Source organism: Homarus americanus, unplaced genomic scaffold, assembly GCF_018991925.1.
Source record: "Homarus americanus isolate GMGI-L3 unplaced genomic scaffold, GMGI_Hamer_2.0 scaffold34921, whole genome shotgun sequence".
NCBI lineage: Eukaryota > Metazoa > Arthropoda > Malacostraca > Decapoda > Nephropidae > Homarus > Homarus americanus.
Genome location: NW_024741901.1, coordinates 13,754,131 through 13,768,957, shown reverse-complemented (window position 1 = coordinate 13,768,957; position 14,827 = coordinate 13,754,131). Strand labels below are relative to the sequence as shown.

The following is a 14,827-nucleotide window of genomic DNA, read 5'->3' as shown; positions in this document are numbered from 1 at the left end:
CCCCTTAAAAATGCACAAAATCTGAACTACTATCCGGAAGCTACTTTTTACATGTTAATTATCCTTTTCCCATGACCGGCCATCAGTCTCCATGTGTTCCACCAAACGTAAATCGAACACGAAAAAAAACCGTATTTCAGATAAATTTGTATCACAATCCGGAAACTGTCATTTTTTTGTCAACATATCCATCTATAATTTTTCCATCAGTGACCATCAATCTGCGTGTGTTCCGGCGTGACCCAAGGACCTTCCGCACCCACACTCACACCACCACACACAACACCCAGAGTCTATCACACACAACACACCCGCTAATCCCCACTACACTCCGCTCACTCTATCTAATCCGGGATTTAGGGGAACCCAGATTAGAAAGTTACTTAACCTACACTCAGTTTAATAATTCCCGGCTTAACCACTCGGAGTATTTCCTCATATCAGCGGAGCCGTTCACCCCCTCCTGACCACACACCGGATGTCCCGTGGGAATAAAAATTACCTCCCATTAACTCCAGTTTCCAGTATAACACGCCATTTAGCACCATCACCGACACCTTTACTAATATTTTATTGCTTTCTAACTATTGAACTATTACATGTAAATAAGATTTGTAGTTTTATTGACTGTTAACCTGAGTTTTATAGGATTTTGATGGATGTCGGGTAATTCGCGGGTTGTTCTGCAGCAGCGCCCACACCTGCTGGGGACCTCGTATCCGTTGCTGCTCTGATTTGTTCCGTGTTGGCTGTTGTTCAGTGAGTGGTAGCGAACAGCCACGCTCACTAGTTTACTGTGATTTATCGCCAACATTGATCACTCACTGATTACTTCTGTTAGCGATAATTGGCTCTGACTTTTCTTTCATTGAGAACCTGAGGGTTACACTCTCCTGATTATCAAGGTATATTACACTAATCTAAGCTTAGTGAGTTATATTGATTCTGTGTGTGTGTGTGTGTGTGTGTGTGTGTGTGTGTGTGTGTGTCATGCATTATAAAACTAATTGCGATATAACGAGAATTTCAATGAGGTTTTGCTTTTTTCCTCAAAAGTTTTAAGTGATGTGTACAGAGGAGCAGGTACACTGATATAACATAGCCTAGTGATGAATAGCTTTAATAGTAATGTAACCGATGTTTTATTTTATACTTTTTTATTTTCATTCAAAAAAGTACTTCCTGCTATGATACAGGGTGGCGGGGCAGGTGCCGGTCTGCTGGTTCTTGGCATGTGGCAGGATGTTACTCCACCGAGGTTATTCTATCAGTGATAACCGCACCTCATGGTCACTCATTTATATAAAGTATAATTTCTTGTGTTCATACACCTGATTTAACGAGCACCATTGTCTGCTACCAAACCTCGGTTCAAATTTATAACATTCAAATGTGTAGTTGTGGAATCAATATTTTGATGAAAAATTCTTGTAATGATTTGTAGATAAAATTTTTTATGCTGGTTTATAACTTAAAAAATAAATATGTACGGGACATGCATCATGGCCTATAATATTGTTCAGACTTGGTGGATGTGCAAGATGAAGGTTAGTTAGTTCAGTTATAGTGAGACTTGTCTTCTTACCATGACCAGGCTGAGCTCACCTGGGTGACCAGTAAGGACAATAACACAAGCATACAACATCAACAGTGGAGTATATTTTACAACATACAAGGAGAATAATAATCGTTAAAAAGAGATATGTATCATAGACAAAGATGTCTCACTGCCCCTCGTCCTCCTAGAGAGCCACGTTCACTCGTCACCGTGCTGAGTCATGATCTCCCTGAAGCATTGTGAAGGTACACAGTCACGGTTTCTTCAGGGGGCTCTTGCCTTCACCTGAGAATCTGTGGTCCATGGAAGAGGCTGCAGTTCCCTTACCACGTATTCCCCAGTGGTAATATATTATGTGATCAGGGGTGAGTTTTGGGGTTTTATATAGGTAGAGGGGTGATCTCGGCTAGGGTCGGAGGAGGAAGGGGGTTGGTAAATGAGTGGATGAGGAAGGGGTGATGACGGGAAGAGGAGGGGGAGGAGGAGGGGGGCTAACATTCTCTCCTGATAGAGCTCCCATACACTTCCCTGGGGAACGTGGCTCACCTTATGGACCAAATATTTGGTTCAGCAACATGATACACTCGTCCACCTCAACCACAAAACAGTCTTACGACACCGTCATATTTCATCTTATATATGTACACCATTTTCTCTCTATACGTCGGGAAAAAAATCAAGATGTGAAAATACTGAATTTATTTAGACAAAACAATAGTCACTTAATATACAGGGTTAAATAGGTAGGTTGTTTATTCATATATAATGTTCTTTCATTATCAGTATTATTATCATTATACTATACATATATTTTTTCTTAGTTTTGTAGTCTTGCCTATAACACTACTTTTTCTATAAACTTATATTACTCGCTAGTGAGGTGAGGGCAGCTACGGCTGTGTGTGGTGAGAACTTTACTGTGACTACCTCTTGGTCCTCCTGCCGTCAGCACCCGCCCGCTACGTCCACTGTAAGATGCCTTAAAGAGTTTATGAGTATCACTCCAGTGGACGACCAGAAACACACTATCTTTTTTTTTCTCACTCACCAAATTCACCTCAGAGGAATGACATTCCCGACACTTAATGGGAGGCAGAGGCTTGAAAACACTGGCTAAACCAACGCTCGTATCAAGGTTTACAACTCAGCCTCGAGACACGTTGCTTTCTTCTTCCTTTCGGAAGCTTTTCTGTTTCAGGTTAGACTGTTTTTTCTCTCACATCATAATAGCGTCATATTTAGAAGCGAGATTGTCTTCTGGTTTCTGACTAGTAGGTTCGTTGTGGTCACTGTCTTCACTCCAGATACTGCAGGAGGCGGTGAAGGTGGTTACTGCTTGGTGGGTGCTAGAGGAGGGTGTGGGAGGGAGGAAGGGAGGGAGGGAGCAGCGCTGAGGGAGTGTATGTTGAGGATACATCAGGTGTAGGAGGCGAATCAGGGGCGAGGTGGGGAGGGCGGCTGCGGGTTAGGCCTCGTCATCCCTCCTGAAGCGCCTCCGCTGGTGGAAACTGTTGGCGTGGGCGAGGACGCTGCACTGTGGGCGTGTGGGGGTAACAGTGAAGAAGTGAGAGAGGAGAGTGATGAGGAGAGAGAGGAGAGGGAAGCGGGTGAGAGGGCTGAGAGCTGAGGCAGGTGAGGCAGGGAAGAAAGGGCGGCGGCGGTGCTCCCTGTGTGAGGCGGCGGGCAGAGGTACGGGTAGTAGCAATAGGGCGGGATCCCTAGCGACCCCAGTGAGCTGAGTGTGCTGAGGGAGGCGAGGGAGGGCAGCAGGAGGGGCGGCCGGGGTAGACCCTCGTCCGGTCCGTGAATCAGCTGGTCGTCTCGCATCAGGACCTGCAACAGGAAGAAGACATGGTCAGTGGTGGCGGTGGTGGTGGTAGTGGTGAGGGTGGTGAGAGGTGGTCAGTGATGGTGGTGGTAGTGAGGGGTGGTCAGTGGTGATGATGGTGAGGGAGTAGTGGTGGTGGTGGTGGTGAGGTGGTGGTGGTGGTGGTGGTGAGGTGGTGGTGAGGAATGGTGGTGGTGGTAGTGGTGGTGGTCAGTAATGGTGGTGGTGGTGGTGATATGGTGGTGGTGGTGGTGGTGGTGGAGTGGTGGTGGTGGGTGGTGGTGGTGGTGGTGGTGGTGGTGGTGGTGGTGGTGGTGGTGGTGGTGGTGGTCAATTGGTGTGGTGGTGAGGGTCAGTGGTGATGATGAGAGATGGTGGTGATGTTGGTGGTGGTAGTGGTGGTGGTGGTGGACGGGTTAAGGGGAGGTCGGACGGGTACTGTGGGTGGGATGAAAATGTATTGAGCAGCGAGGCGTATTATGGAGTGGCGAGGGCATTATGGAGTGATGACGGATATTATGGAGTAGTGAGGGACATTATGGAGTGATGACGGATATTATGGAGTAGTGAGTGACATTATGGATTGATGACGGATAATATGGAGTAGTGAGGGACATTATGGAGTGATGACGGATATTATGGAGTAGTGAGGGACATTATGGAGTGATGACGGATATTATGGAGTAGCGAGGGACATTATGGAGTGATGACAGATAATATGGAGTAGTGAGAGGCATGATGGAGTGATGACGGATATTATGGAGTAGTGAGGGACATTATGGAGTGATGACGGATAATATGGAGTAGTGAGGGGCATTATGGAGTGATGACGGATATTATGGAGTAGTGAGAGGCATTATGGAGTGATGACGGATATTATGGAGTGGCGAGAGGCATTATGGACTACCTCGCGATTGAAATGCTAAGACTCACGGTGCAAATAACCCAACTCGTAACTCGCGGTGAAGGACTACAGGGTATCTAAAAATATGTATACTGAACACACTGCCTTTCAGATTTTAAAGTGAATTCTTGTATTACACCAGCAACATTGTCTTCTTTTACTGGAGACCTCACGCATCAACAAGTGAAGATAATGTTGCTGTTGTAAGAAAAACGGTCACGCGATCCCCACGAAAATTTGGAAGGTATGGTCAGTCACGGTATGGACAGGGTAACCCGTGGTCTAAGCTTTGACACTAGACCACGAGGCTATCGCTCCTAGACCCCGAGAGAGCTACATTACTAATCATGGTAAACAAAAGAGAAACAAATATAAAATAGCATAAAATCCTCCCTGATTTTTGCTCAGGGAGGAAATTAATAAATAAGGCGACTTTTACTTGGCTATAAATCAAGATGTCTACCGAGACCATAACATTTGTGAAGAAGACTAAACACAGTGTTCTATACTTTTGCATTCTATAGTCATTTTGCAGATAATGCTCAGTATTTTCTTTTCATTTTGCCATCTGTAATACCTAACCTAACCTAACCTAAACTGATGGAAAAACAAATATACTTTCAAGAATATTTACGACTTATTGTACTGTACATTTTTATTTTTTGTTTTCATATTAATTAATGGTTACAGTAAAGAATTTTTTTTGGCCGGAAGTGTTTTTAATTTGTATTTTATGAAGTCGTTGATTTATTCTTATTTATATTTTTTCTCAGTATTATCTTCTTCCTTGTTATTATTGTGATGACACAATTTAGTTCAATGATGGAGACGTTCCTGTTCTGTTCTGTACTGTACACTCAGAGAGCGTGAGTGAACTATACACGAACCCTTACAGCTAAGCGGATGAAAGAATGTGTTTACAACGGTGCACCAACACGCACGCATGTCACCACACAGCACCATACAGGTTCACGAAGGTTCACCACACATAAACACAAAAAATCAATAAATAAAAGAAAAAATGGTGCACTTTCTTCTTGAAAAGTAAATACTGTTATTGCATATATGAGAGAGCGGACGACGCCTTGATACACCGCGTTCTTATCCTTGTCACTACACCGTGTTGCTCATGAGGAACCAGCCATACTCGTACTTCCCTCTTTGAACCCCAACACGTGAATCAATAAAGTTAGCATTACTCTAAGAATCTTTAAACACTGTAGACATAAAAGGAAGAATTCGAGCGTAAGTTATCTTATAGAGAGGTAAAATTAATAGCCTGCAGGGGTGTCACCATAGTCCCGGTTACGCTGCAATGTATAAAAACTTCTCTAACTTAATTTACAACACACACATGGTGGCCCAAATGGCTTAGAAACAGTACTAAGACTCTACCTTGTCCAGATACGTTCTTTCATCTCTTGTAAAGGGAAAAAATAATATGCGATTTTTTAAGAGTCCAGATGTCTGTGGCCTGAGCCAGAAGGGGATCGACCAGGTGTCCTCAACCATGGCAAGGACGGATTCGATCTCTCTGCCATCCCAGGTGGTGGAGGTAGACTGTTGGTGACGGAAGACAGGTAGAGGAGGTAGATAAATGAATGGTGGACGTATGCAGGTGTATGGTGGAGGTAGACGGGTGGATGGTGAAGATAAACAGGGGTGAAGATAGACAGGCGAATGGTGAAGGCAGACTAGACAGATGGTTGGTGTAGATAGACAGGTGGATGGTGGAGGTAGACAGCTGGTAGAGGTAGACAGCTAGGCGGTAAAGGTAGACAGCCGGGTGGTGAATGTAGACAGATGAATGAGAGGAGTGTGTGGACAGTAAAAGTAGATGGAGGTCGACGTCAGAGATTGATAGATGATACAGGTGGATGGTAGAGGTAGACAGCTAGGTGCTGGACGTAGACAGATAGATGAGAGGGATATGTGGACAGTAGATGTAGATGATAGGTCGATGTCAGAGATAGACAGATTGGTACAGGTGGATAAAGTAGACAAGGGTTTGCGACGACTCACCTTAACAGCGACGCGTCTGCCGGAGGAAGGTGGTTCACAGGCCACCAGCTGTTTCCTCTTGGTCTTGTAGCGACGATTTTGGAACCAGATCTTCACCTGTCAGGAGGAAAAGGTAGAGGTTAATGCTGGTTCACTACCGGTTTAATACCAGTTCACTACAGATCCACTGTTAATTCACTACTGGTTCACCATACCAGTTCACTATTAGTCTACTGTTCTACTGCTGGCTCACTACTGGTTCAACTACCGGTTCACTACCAGTACACTGCTGGTTCATTACCGGTTCACTACTAGTTTACTAATGGTCCACTGTTGGTTCACTACCGGTTCATTACAGCTATACTACTGGTTCACTACTGGTTCAGGACTGGTTCACTACCGGTTCATTACAGTTATACTACTAGTCCACTACTGGCTCAGGACTGGTTCACTACCCGTTCATTACAGCTATACTACTGGTCTACTACTGGTTCAGGACTGGTTCACTACCGGTTCATTACTAGTTTTCTACTGGTAAGAGTAAATTATATTCCCTTGAGATAATTCTCCCCTAAAGTTTAAAGACTGAATTTACCAAGAGTTAACATAATTTTCTGAACATATAAGGAATAAGTTATTCCTTAATACTATAAAAACTGGAATTATCTGTTCATAGTTATACAAAATTTACATCAAGCTTAGTTCACCGAAAGAAAATTACCCATATAATTTTTTTTCGCATCTAAATACTATGATTATAATTGTAAACAATATTAATTGATTCTAAACGATAAAGGAGGGAAAGATAAGCAACGAAAGTTAATGAGAAATATAAATGAATAAATCGTAAATATAAAAAGAAAGAATAAATATTAAAGTTCAGTAGAATATATTAGAGAGAAACGGCCATCAAGAAGAGTCGTGGGAAAATAAATACTCTTTGATTTACTTTACGTGAATAAACAGTAAATATGTCACCCTTCTTATCAAATAATAATAGTAATAATGATAATAATAGTAATAATAATAATAATAATAATAATAATAATAATAATAATACCTGTAAAAACATTATTAATCACTTAAAAACACAACCAAGCAAACAAAAGACTAAATCGTGTCCGGTAAATTAATTAACACCGGGTTGTACTGGAGATAAATCTCCGTGAATTATAGATCTGTGTAATCACGTGTTCCGCTCTGCTAACTTAACGTTTTTGGCGAAAAGATGTAACCGGGGGGAGAGGGGGGGGGGGTGAGGAAATGGGGGGTGGAGGAGAGGTAGAGAGAGGGGGTGGAAGAGAAGGTGGGTCACGCCATGATACGTGCTTGTCCCCTTTTCTTGTGGTTTTGTTTTTGTTTCCACTCACACACGCAAAGGAAGGAAGTTAGTGCTCTTTGTGGTCTTTATTCACTTTTGTTCTTATCCCCCCCTCGCTGTGTGGCCCTCACTTGCCTCCTCTCAGATACAGTAGGAGCCGCATGGTTCTCTAACGTGTTCGTCTCCTCACCAAGATTATGTGGCGACTAAGACCCGTGGTGTGTCCCCTGCGTTACACACACACAGTCCTTTTCATCCTAGGATCAACACAAATAGAGCAAGTGAAAAAAAATCACACACACGCACACACACACACACACACACACACACACACATGAGAGAGAGAGAGACAAACACCATAGTATCTTCCTACAAGAATAAAGCAGATCAAATTACAGAGTTCACACAAATAACATGTAATCGGATAATGTTGAGAATACTGATGGTGAAAGTCTGGATACAAAGAAACTGGGGAATCGTGAATCTATCTCAAAGGTCAGGCGATGGTTGATGGCGGACAACTATCTGAAATATGTAGGTTCTGCAGCAGCCAGCGAGATCATTTTACATAGATATAAGTGTCACCTGAAGGTGTTAGTAACATGCAAACTAAGAAAGCAAAATAAGAAACGAAATAAATGCATCACATATCTTAAGAATTTGTAATACAGAATTTTCTAAAGGTAAGCAATTTTTTATATGTTAATTGCAATATTTGTTTTCAGTGTCTTAGACTTTGGTACAGAGACAGTTCTATCTCTCATAGTTGTTTAATATTGTTAGACTAGTGTATCACTAACCTTGTTACGTGCTTAATGACCTTCGTTATTCAAGCTCAGTAATAACAGTATAACAACAACGACTTTGGTAAATACAAAATAACGCCAACTTTAAATGGTGTTGGTATTTCTTAACATTAAATAGTGTCGTGTATTTTACAATCATGAATAGAGAACTAAATTAATTTTATATAACTAATTAGCAAACATGTTATAGTGCCAACTAATTATAAATTAAATATAACTGATTTGAATATTAAAGACGTCTCAACTAACATTTAAAAACTTTATTACCGAGAATATTCTGCTAAACTCACCCAGGGTAAAACTACTCTTGTATGAACTGAATGGAATAAAAAAAAATACACGGATTCAACTGCTCATAAATGTTACTTACTGTATATAAATAATCCACCTTTAGAAATAAGAGCTTACTTGACTACCGCTGTGTCAAATGTAATAATAATTTCATCAACATCAATACAGGAAAACAACAGAAACTTTTAATGACGATTCAAACTTGTTATATTATTCTGCAAATTTGAATGATATATTTAAGAGCTTCCATAACTCTACAGTTTCGCCTTCATTATATTAAGCAGCTACAGTGTATAAAAATGCACACACACACACACACAAAATCTAAAATATGCTCACCTGCTGTTCTGTCAGCTTGAGTGCCTGGGCCAGATCCGCTCTCTCGGGACCAGACAGGTAGCGCTGGTGAGCGAAGCGACGCTCCAGCTCGAACACCTGGGCGTGGCTGAAGGCTGCCCGACACCGTTTCTTCCGCGGGGCGCGCTCACCCTCTCCGGCGTCTCCTGGGGGAAGGACAAGGAACAGATGATATTTAGTTTGTAAGTTATTAGTGTTGTGGTTGAATAGTTGTGTGATAAATTCGATTGAATGAACTCTCAAAGTTGGTGAAGAAATGGTATGGAGAAATTAAAGGTTGTAGGAAAAATCTTCACAACGTTCCTAAAAATACAAATTGTTTTCTTGCAAGAGAGGGATATATTTACTGTTGTAACTACATATAAATCAGTGCGTATATTGTAAAATATTGCCATTCCGTATAAAACGTTGCTGCTATTTTAACATAATCAAAGTTTAACTAAATTAGCTTAGGTAAAGTCAGATTAAGGTAAGTTAATTAGGCCATTAATGACGCTTTTCACTAATACTTATCAGTTGGAGTAAAAAAAAAAAAGTTACGAATATCGAAATTCTCACTGTGGCTCAATTATACCGAAGCAGCGTTAGTTACCTCAAGGAGCATCGAGTAATTACTAAAAGTGTACTGAAAATAATACCTGACAGAGGCACAGCATTTGTACAGTACAGTAACAGGCAAATAGATCAGTAAAGTGCAGCTATGTCGGTCAGTGTTCACAAGGCGGAGAGTCAATAGGTTAATTAAAGCAGCCATTGTGAAGCTCGCCGGTAACACTACAGAGAACATGACTTGAAGCAATGACACAAAACGTTCAGCGAAGGTAGCGAGCACAAGAGTCAGAGAGTACTCAACACTACAATGTTCTTGTGTTCCTAAGATCAATAGAGCCGACATTAGTAGTTATATGGACCATTAAGCTTTATACCAGATAATTGAAGATATTAAAGAGTGTTGAAATGGTCGTTAATCTGCATCAGAGGTGGACCGTCATTATGGCAGGTCATTACCGGGTGTTTGGAGGGTGACTGGTGCTGTGTGTGTGTGTGTGTGTGTGTGTGTGTGTGTGACGGCAGACAGAAAATGATCCTGTTAAGCTTTAAGTGATTATAAAGGTAACGGGGAAACGTGTGATTATCGGCCTTTTACTCCACGTGTTCATGAAAATTGTATATATGTATGTATGTTTGTTCTCTGTGTAAAAAATTTCAAACTAATGTTATTTATATTGGAGTTATCTTATCGGGGCTGACTAGTACCTGACTCACCGCTGTTTGTGGTGTTTGTTTATTGTTTATATTTTGTCTCTGAGAGTTAGCCAAATAATATACTAAAAATGGCGTCCCCGTAGTGAAGGGGTTAGTGGAGATACTTTACTAATGAACACTTATATGCTAACAACTTATCAGTAATTATTGCAATGATTAGGTGAGTGAAGCATATCAAGTGAGACTGTTAGTTCTTAATGATAATTGCCCTTGTTACGAATACCTGACATTATGCAAATTACCTCTAATTAAAGGCGTAAATGAGTCACATACTAAGCAGCATTAGTGAATAAAATACGTGATTACTTAATGTATTCAATACTAACACTCACACAACATTAATAACCACAATACCGTATATTAAAATATTGCTACAGGAATGATCAAGATACCACGTGCTGCTCCCTCCGTAATGATGACCTCCTTATGTGGGGTTATTGAGCCACTTTCATAACTACTAAACGAGGTAGTTAGTATCCGGATCCCTATAGTTAGTACAGATCGTTGAAGTGAACACCCACGAACCCCCTAGTTAGTACAGGTTGTTAACGCAGCAGAAGTTGTGACCGCCCTCAAGTACCTTCATGTCACACTCGGGGATCAATACCATATAATGATTATGATTACCCTATATACCTGCGGTGGTGATGACGGTAATATAACGGTACTTGACGACGATGATGAAACGACAGCGATTATGACACACAAGAGCGAGTAATACAACCTATCATGGTTACCTAGGGACGATGATACTGATTTATATAATTAATGATAGTATGAGAGAGGGAGGACTTAAGGGACTTGATTATAGTGAGAGGGAGGACTTAAGGTACTTGATTATAGTGAGAGGGAGAACTTAAGGTACTTGATTATAGTGAGAGGGAGGACTTAAGGTACTTGATTATAGTGAGAGGGAGGACTTAAGGTACTTGATTATAGTGAGAGGGAGGACTTAAGGCACTTGAGTATAGTGAGAGGGAGGACTTAAGGTACTTGATTATAGTGAGAGGGAGAACTTAAGGTACTTGATTATAGTGAGAGGGAGGACTTAAGGTACTTGATTATAGTGAGAGGGAGGACTTAAGGTACTTGATTATAGTGAGAGGGAGGACTTAAGGTACTTGATTATAGTGAGAGGGAGGACTTAAGGTACTTGATTATAGTGAGAGGGAGGACTTAAGGTATTGATTATAGTGAGAGGGAGGACTTAAGGTACTTGATTATAGTGAGAGGGAGGACTTAAGGTACTTGATTATAGTGAGAGGGAGGACTTAAGGTATTGATTATAGTGAGAGGGAGGACTTAAACTTTGATTATAGTGAGAGGGAGGACTTAAGGTATTTGATTATAGTGAGAGGGAGGACTTTAGGTACTTGATTATAGTGAGAGGGAGGACTTAAGGTATTTGATTATAGTGAGAGGGAGGACTTTAGGTACTTGATTATAGTGAGAGGGACGACTTAAGGTGCTTGATTATAGTGAGAGGGAGGACTTAGGGCACTTCATTATAGTGAGAGGGACGACTTAAGGTGCTTGATTATAGTGAGAGGGAGGACTTTAGGTACTTGATTATAGTGAGAGGGACGACTTAAGGTGCTTGATTATAGTGAGAGGGAGGACTTAATGTGCTTGATTATAGTGAGAGGGAGGACTTAAGGCATTTGATTATAGTGAGAGGGAGGACTTAAGGTACTTTATTATAGTGAGAGGGAGAACTTAAGGCACTTGATTATAGTACTGTACATGGGGGTAAAAATGAGTCAATTATATTTCTTACATAAAAGCCACGACTCAGCACTAAACTATAACACATAAGTGGACTGTCATGTCAAAGGGTAATTATGACATGTCATCCGAATCACTCTATGACAGAAATATGACCCGTGAATATGACACATGGAGAAACTGAAATGACAGCACTTACCAAAAATACACGGGCGATGGTAGAACGAGGTTAATATTAGTACACGGTAATACAAGGAGTATCGATATTAATTATGACACATGTGAGCTATGATATTACAGCGTCGATTATAGCACATAGAAGCTATGGTGTCATATTGAAACGAGACAATTATAGCGTTATCATTGACTTATCATTACTGTGATAATATTAATAATAATAATAATAATAATAATGATAATAATAATAATAATAATAATAATAATAATAATAATAATAAAGAATTATAAGTAAAATTTACACATACTGCACGTAGCATAATTTTTCAGAGCAAACCTTATTTTTGAGTGTATGCCGCGGCATTGCACAACCCGGATAACATGCTGCTGGAAAAGAAATTAAGCTCACACTTACACGCAATAAACCATGTAATTGAACAACTCTGTCGCGTTTGAAGAGTTCCTATTTGTAGTAATAGAGTTATTAAGTTGGAATAGGGTATAGTGACACAAAAGAGATTGTAAAATAACATAGAAAATGATGGGGATTGAACAGGAAATTGGTTGGAGAGTGACATATAAAACACAACATTCTGTCTACTGGGCAAGAATGAGACCATATTGCCAATATATCTCTATCAACGGACTGACAAGTTAACAGCGACTTTGGTCAGTATTGGAAGCGACGGAATAAGTACCTATCATATATCATACATCAATCACACACACACGCACACACACACACACACACACACACACACACACACACATTACACCTTCAAGGTCTGAGTACTGCATAATTTATTTAATTCGTAACTTCACTGTAGGTCAATGCCACGTGTGTACTCTTAACAATCTGGGTAATAAGGAAAAAGTTTACTTGAGGGAGTAATTCACCTTACCACAACACTGGGATACTTGTGCCATATAGAAGTCTTGCTATGGGTGTGTTAATGGACAAGGTAAGAATGTAATTATGGTGACACAGGAATGAGGTAACAAGGTGAGACAATAATTAAGGTAACAAGTTATATCAGTAATAAGGTAACAAGGTAAGAAAATAATAAGGTAACAAAGTAATAAAGGTCCATGACTGCCCCTCACTCTCACCTTTGCCTTCGTTGGAGACACTGTCGTGGCCTGTGGCGTGAGCAGGGTCTTCACGATCACTGTGCTCAGTGTCCACCTCCTCCATGCTCATCTCCGAGCAGGGCGAGGTCGACCTACTCCTCCGACCCAGCAGGTTGAAGCCTTCGGGAGATGATGTGGCCTCCCTGCCGTCCGCCGTCCGGTGGTTGGAGGCGCTGGTGGGGCCTCCTGACGAAGGTTCCATCGAGGAGCTCACCTCCGGATGAATGGAGTCCTTAGAGAGGTCCATGGGTGAGGGGGAGTTGTACTTGAGCACAGATACCGGCCGGAAGCCCAGGCTGGGGGAGCTCCGCAAGTCGGCCAGACTCCTGTGGTGGTCGGGGGTGGTACGCAAGTCGGAGGGAGATCGGTTCTCCATGCGGGTGAGAATGTCGGTGATGGAGAAGGGAGTGACGGAGGCCGTAGTTTGTGTCTGACTATCGGGAGAACCGGGTTTTTCCATCTTGATCAGAGTCTCCATAACAGTAAGATAGTCCTCTCACTTATCTGTCGCAACGATCGTCAGATAACATAAACTCGGGATAAACTACCAAGTACATGTATTTCCCGCAAGCACAATCCTCCTTCCTTCAAACCATCGCAATGTCGGTAATAAAAACGAATGATGAATGGCCGAGAAAGTTCGCCAAACTTTTGTTACCAGAAGTCCACCACTCACAAGGCGACCACCACAAAGTTCCCAGTCAGTGTCGCGGGTGTCGAGAAGCACGTGTGGCAGCGCTCTCCACAAAGCCCTCAATTCCCCTGCGTGTTTCCCCTCAGCCCTCGCGAGAGAGTGTGAGAGGCGGTGGGCGTCGCTTCAGCAAGGGAGGGGAGCGAGGATAGTGGCTGGACTCTGCGGTCGAGACTATTTGTACTCTAATTGGTTCTGTCACTTGCTTCCCTCTATCTCTTCCCCAGATGCTACAGCTCCATTAGTCCCACGCGACCAACTTCAAAACTCATCAAGGCTTACCGAGCACCAGGTCAGTTACCAAGACGCGAATTTAAGTTCTATATTATTCCTTTATCTACCACTGATACACCAAAGAAATATATATTTTTTAGAGGCAAAGATACATCTTGTATTTAATATTAATTTGATTTTTTATTATTAGTGAGGCGTATATTGAGATAAATCAATGGTATTTATTCCACAGAGTCTAGCACGGATAATAAGTTACAAGGGGCGGGCTTTGTGAGGACCAATCGGGTGGCGAGTCTTGATATGAGGGGAGAGGCTGGGCGGGGCCTATACTATGGCGAGGGGAGTTGCCAGTTTAGGCATAACCACGGATCAAAATTTGTTTGTGTCTGAAACCACTTAAGTACTTTGTTACGACTTGAGATTAATATTATAACCATAGCATTTTATATCAGTATATTGTAACTGTAAGAGGAAAACAAAGTCAATCCTTGAAAAAATAAGCATAAACAGTATAGTATCGACCTGTGAGGGAACTGT

The 14,827-nt window shown here is 41.7% G+C and overlaps 1 protein-coding gene across 1 annotated transcript; it reads right to left on the bottom strand.

Moving 5' to 3' along the window:
- Positions 1-1,639: 1,639 nt before the first annotated feature.
- Positions 1,640-14,284, bottom strand: LOC121876299 (homeobox protein Nkx-3.2-like). The gene is made up of 4 exons (XM_042381349.1): positions 13,345-14,284; positions 9,049-9,212; positions 6,313-6,408; positions 1,640-3,391 (listed from the first exon to the last, which is right to left on the bottom strand). The coding sequence occupies exons 1-4, from the start codon at positions 13,841-13,843 to the stop codon at positions 2,993-2,995; spliced, it is 1,158 nt and encodes a 385-aa protein (XP_042237283.1). The 5' UTR covers positions 13,844-14,284; the 3' UTR covers positions 1,640-2,992.
- Positions 14,285-14,827: the final 543 nt, after the last annotated feature.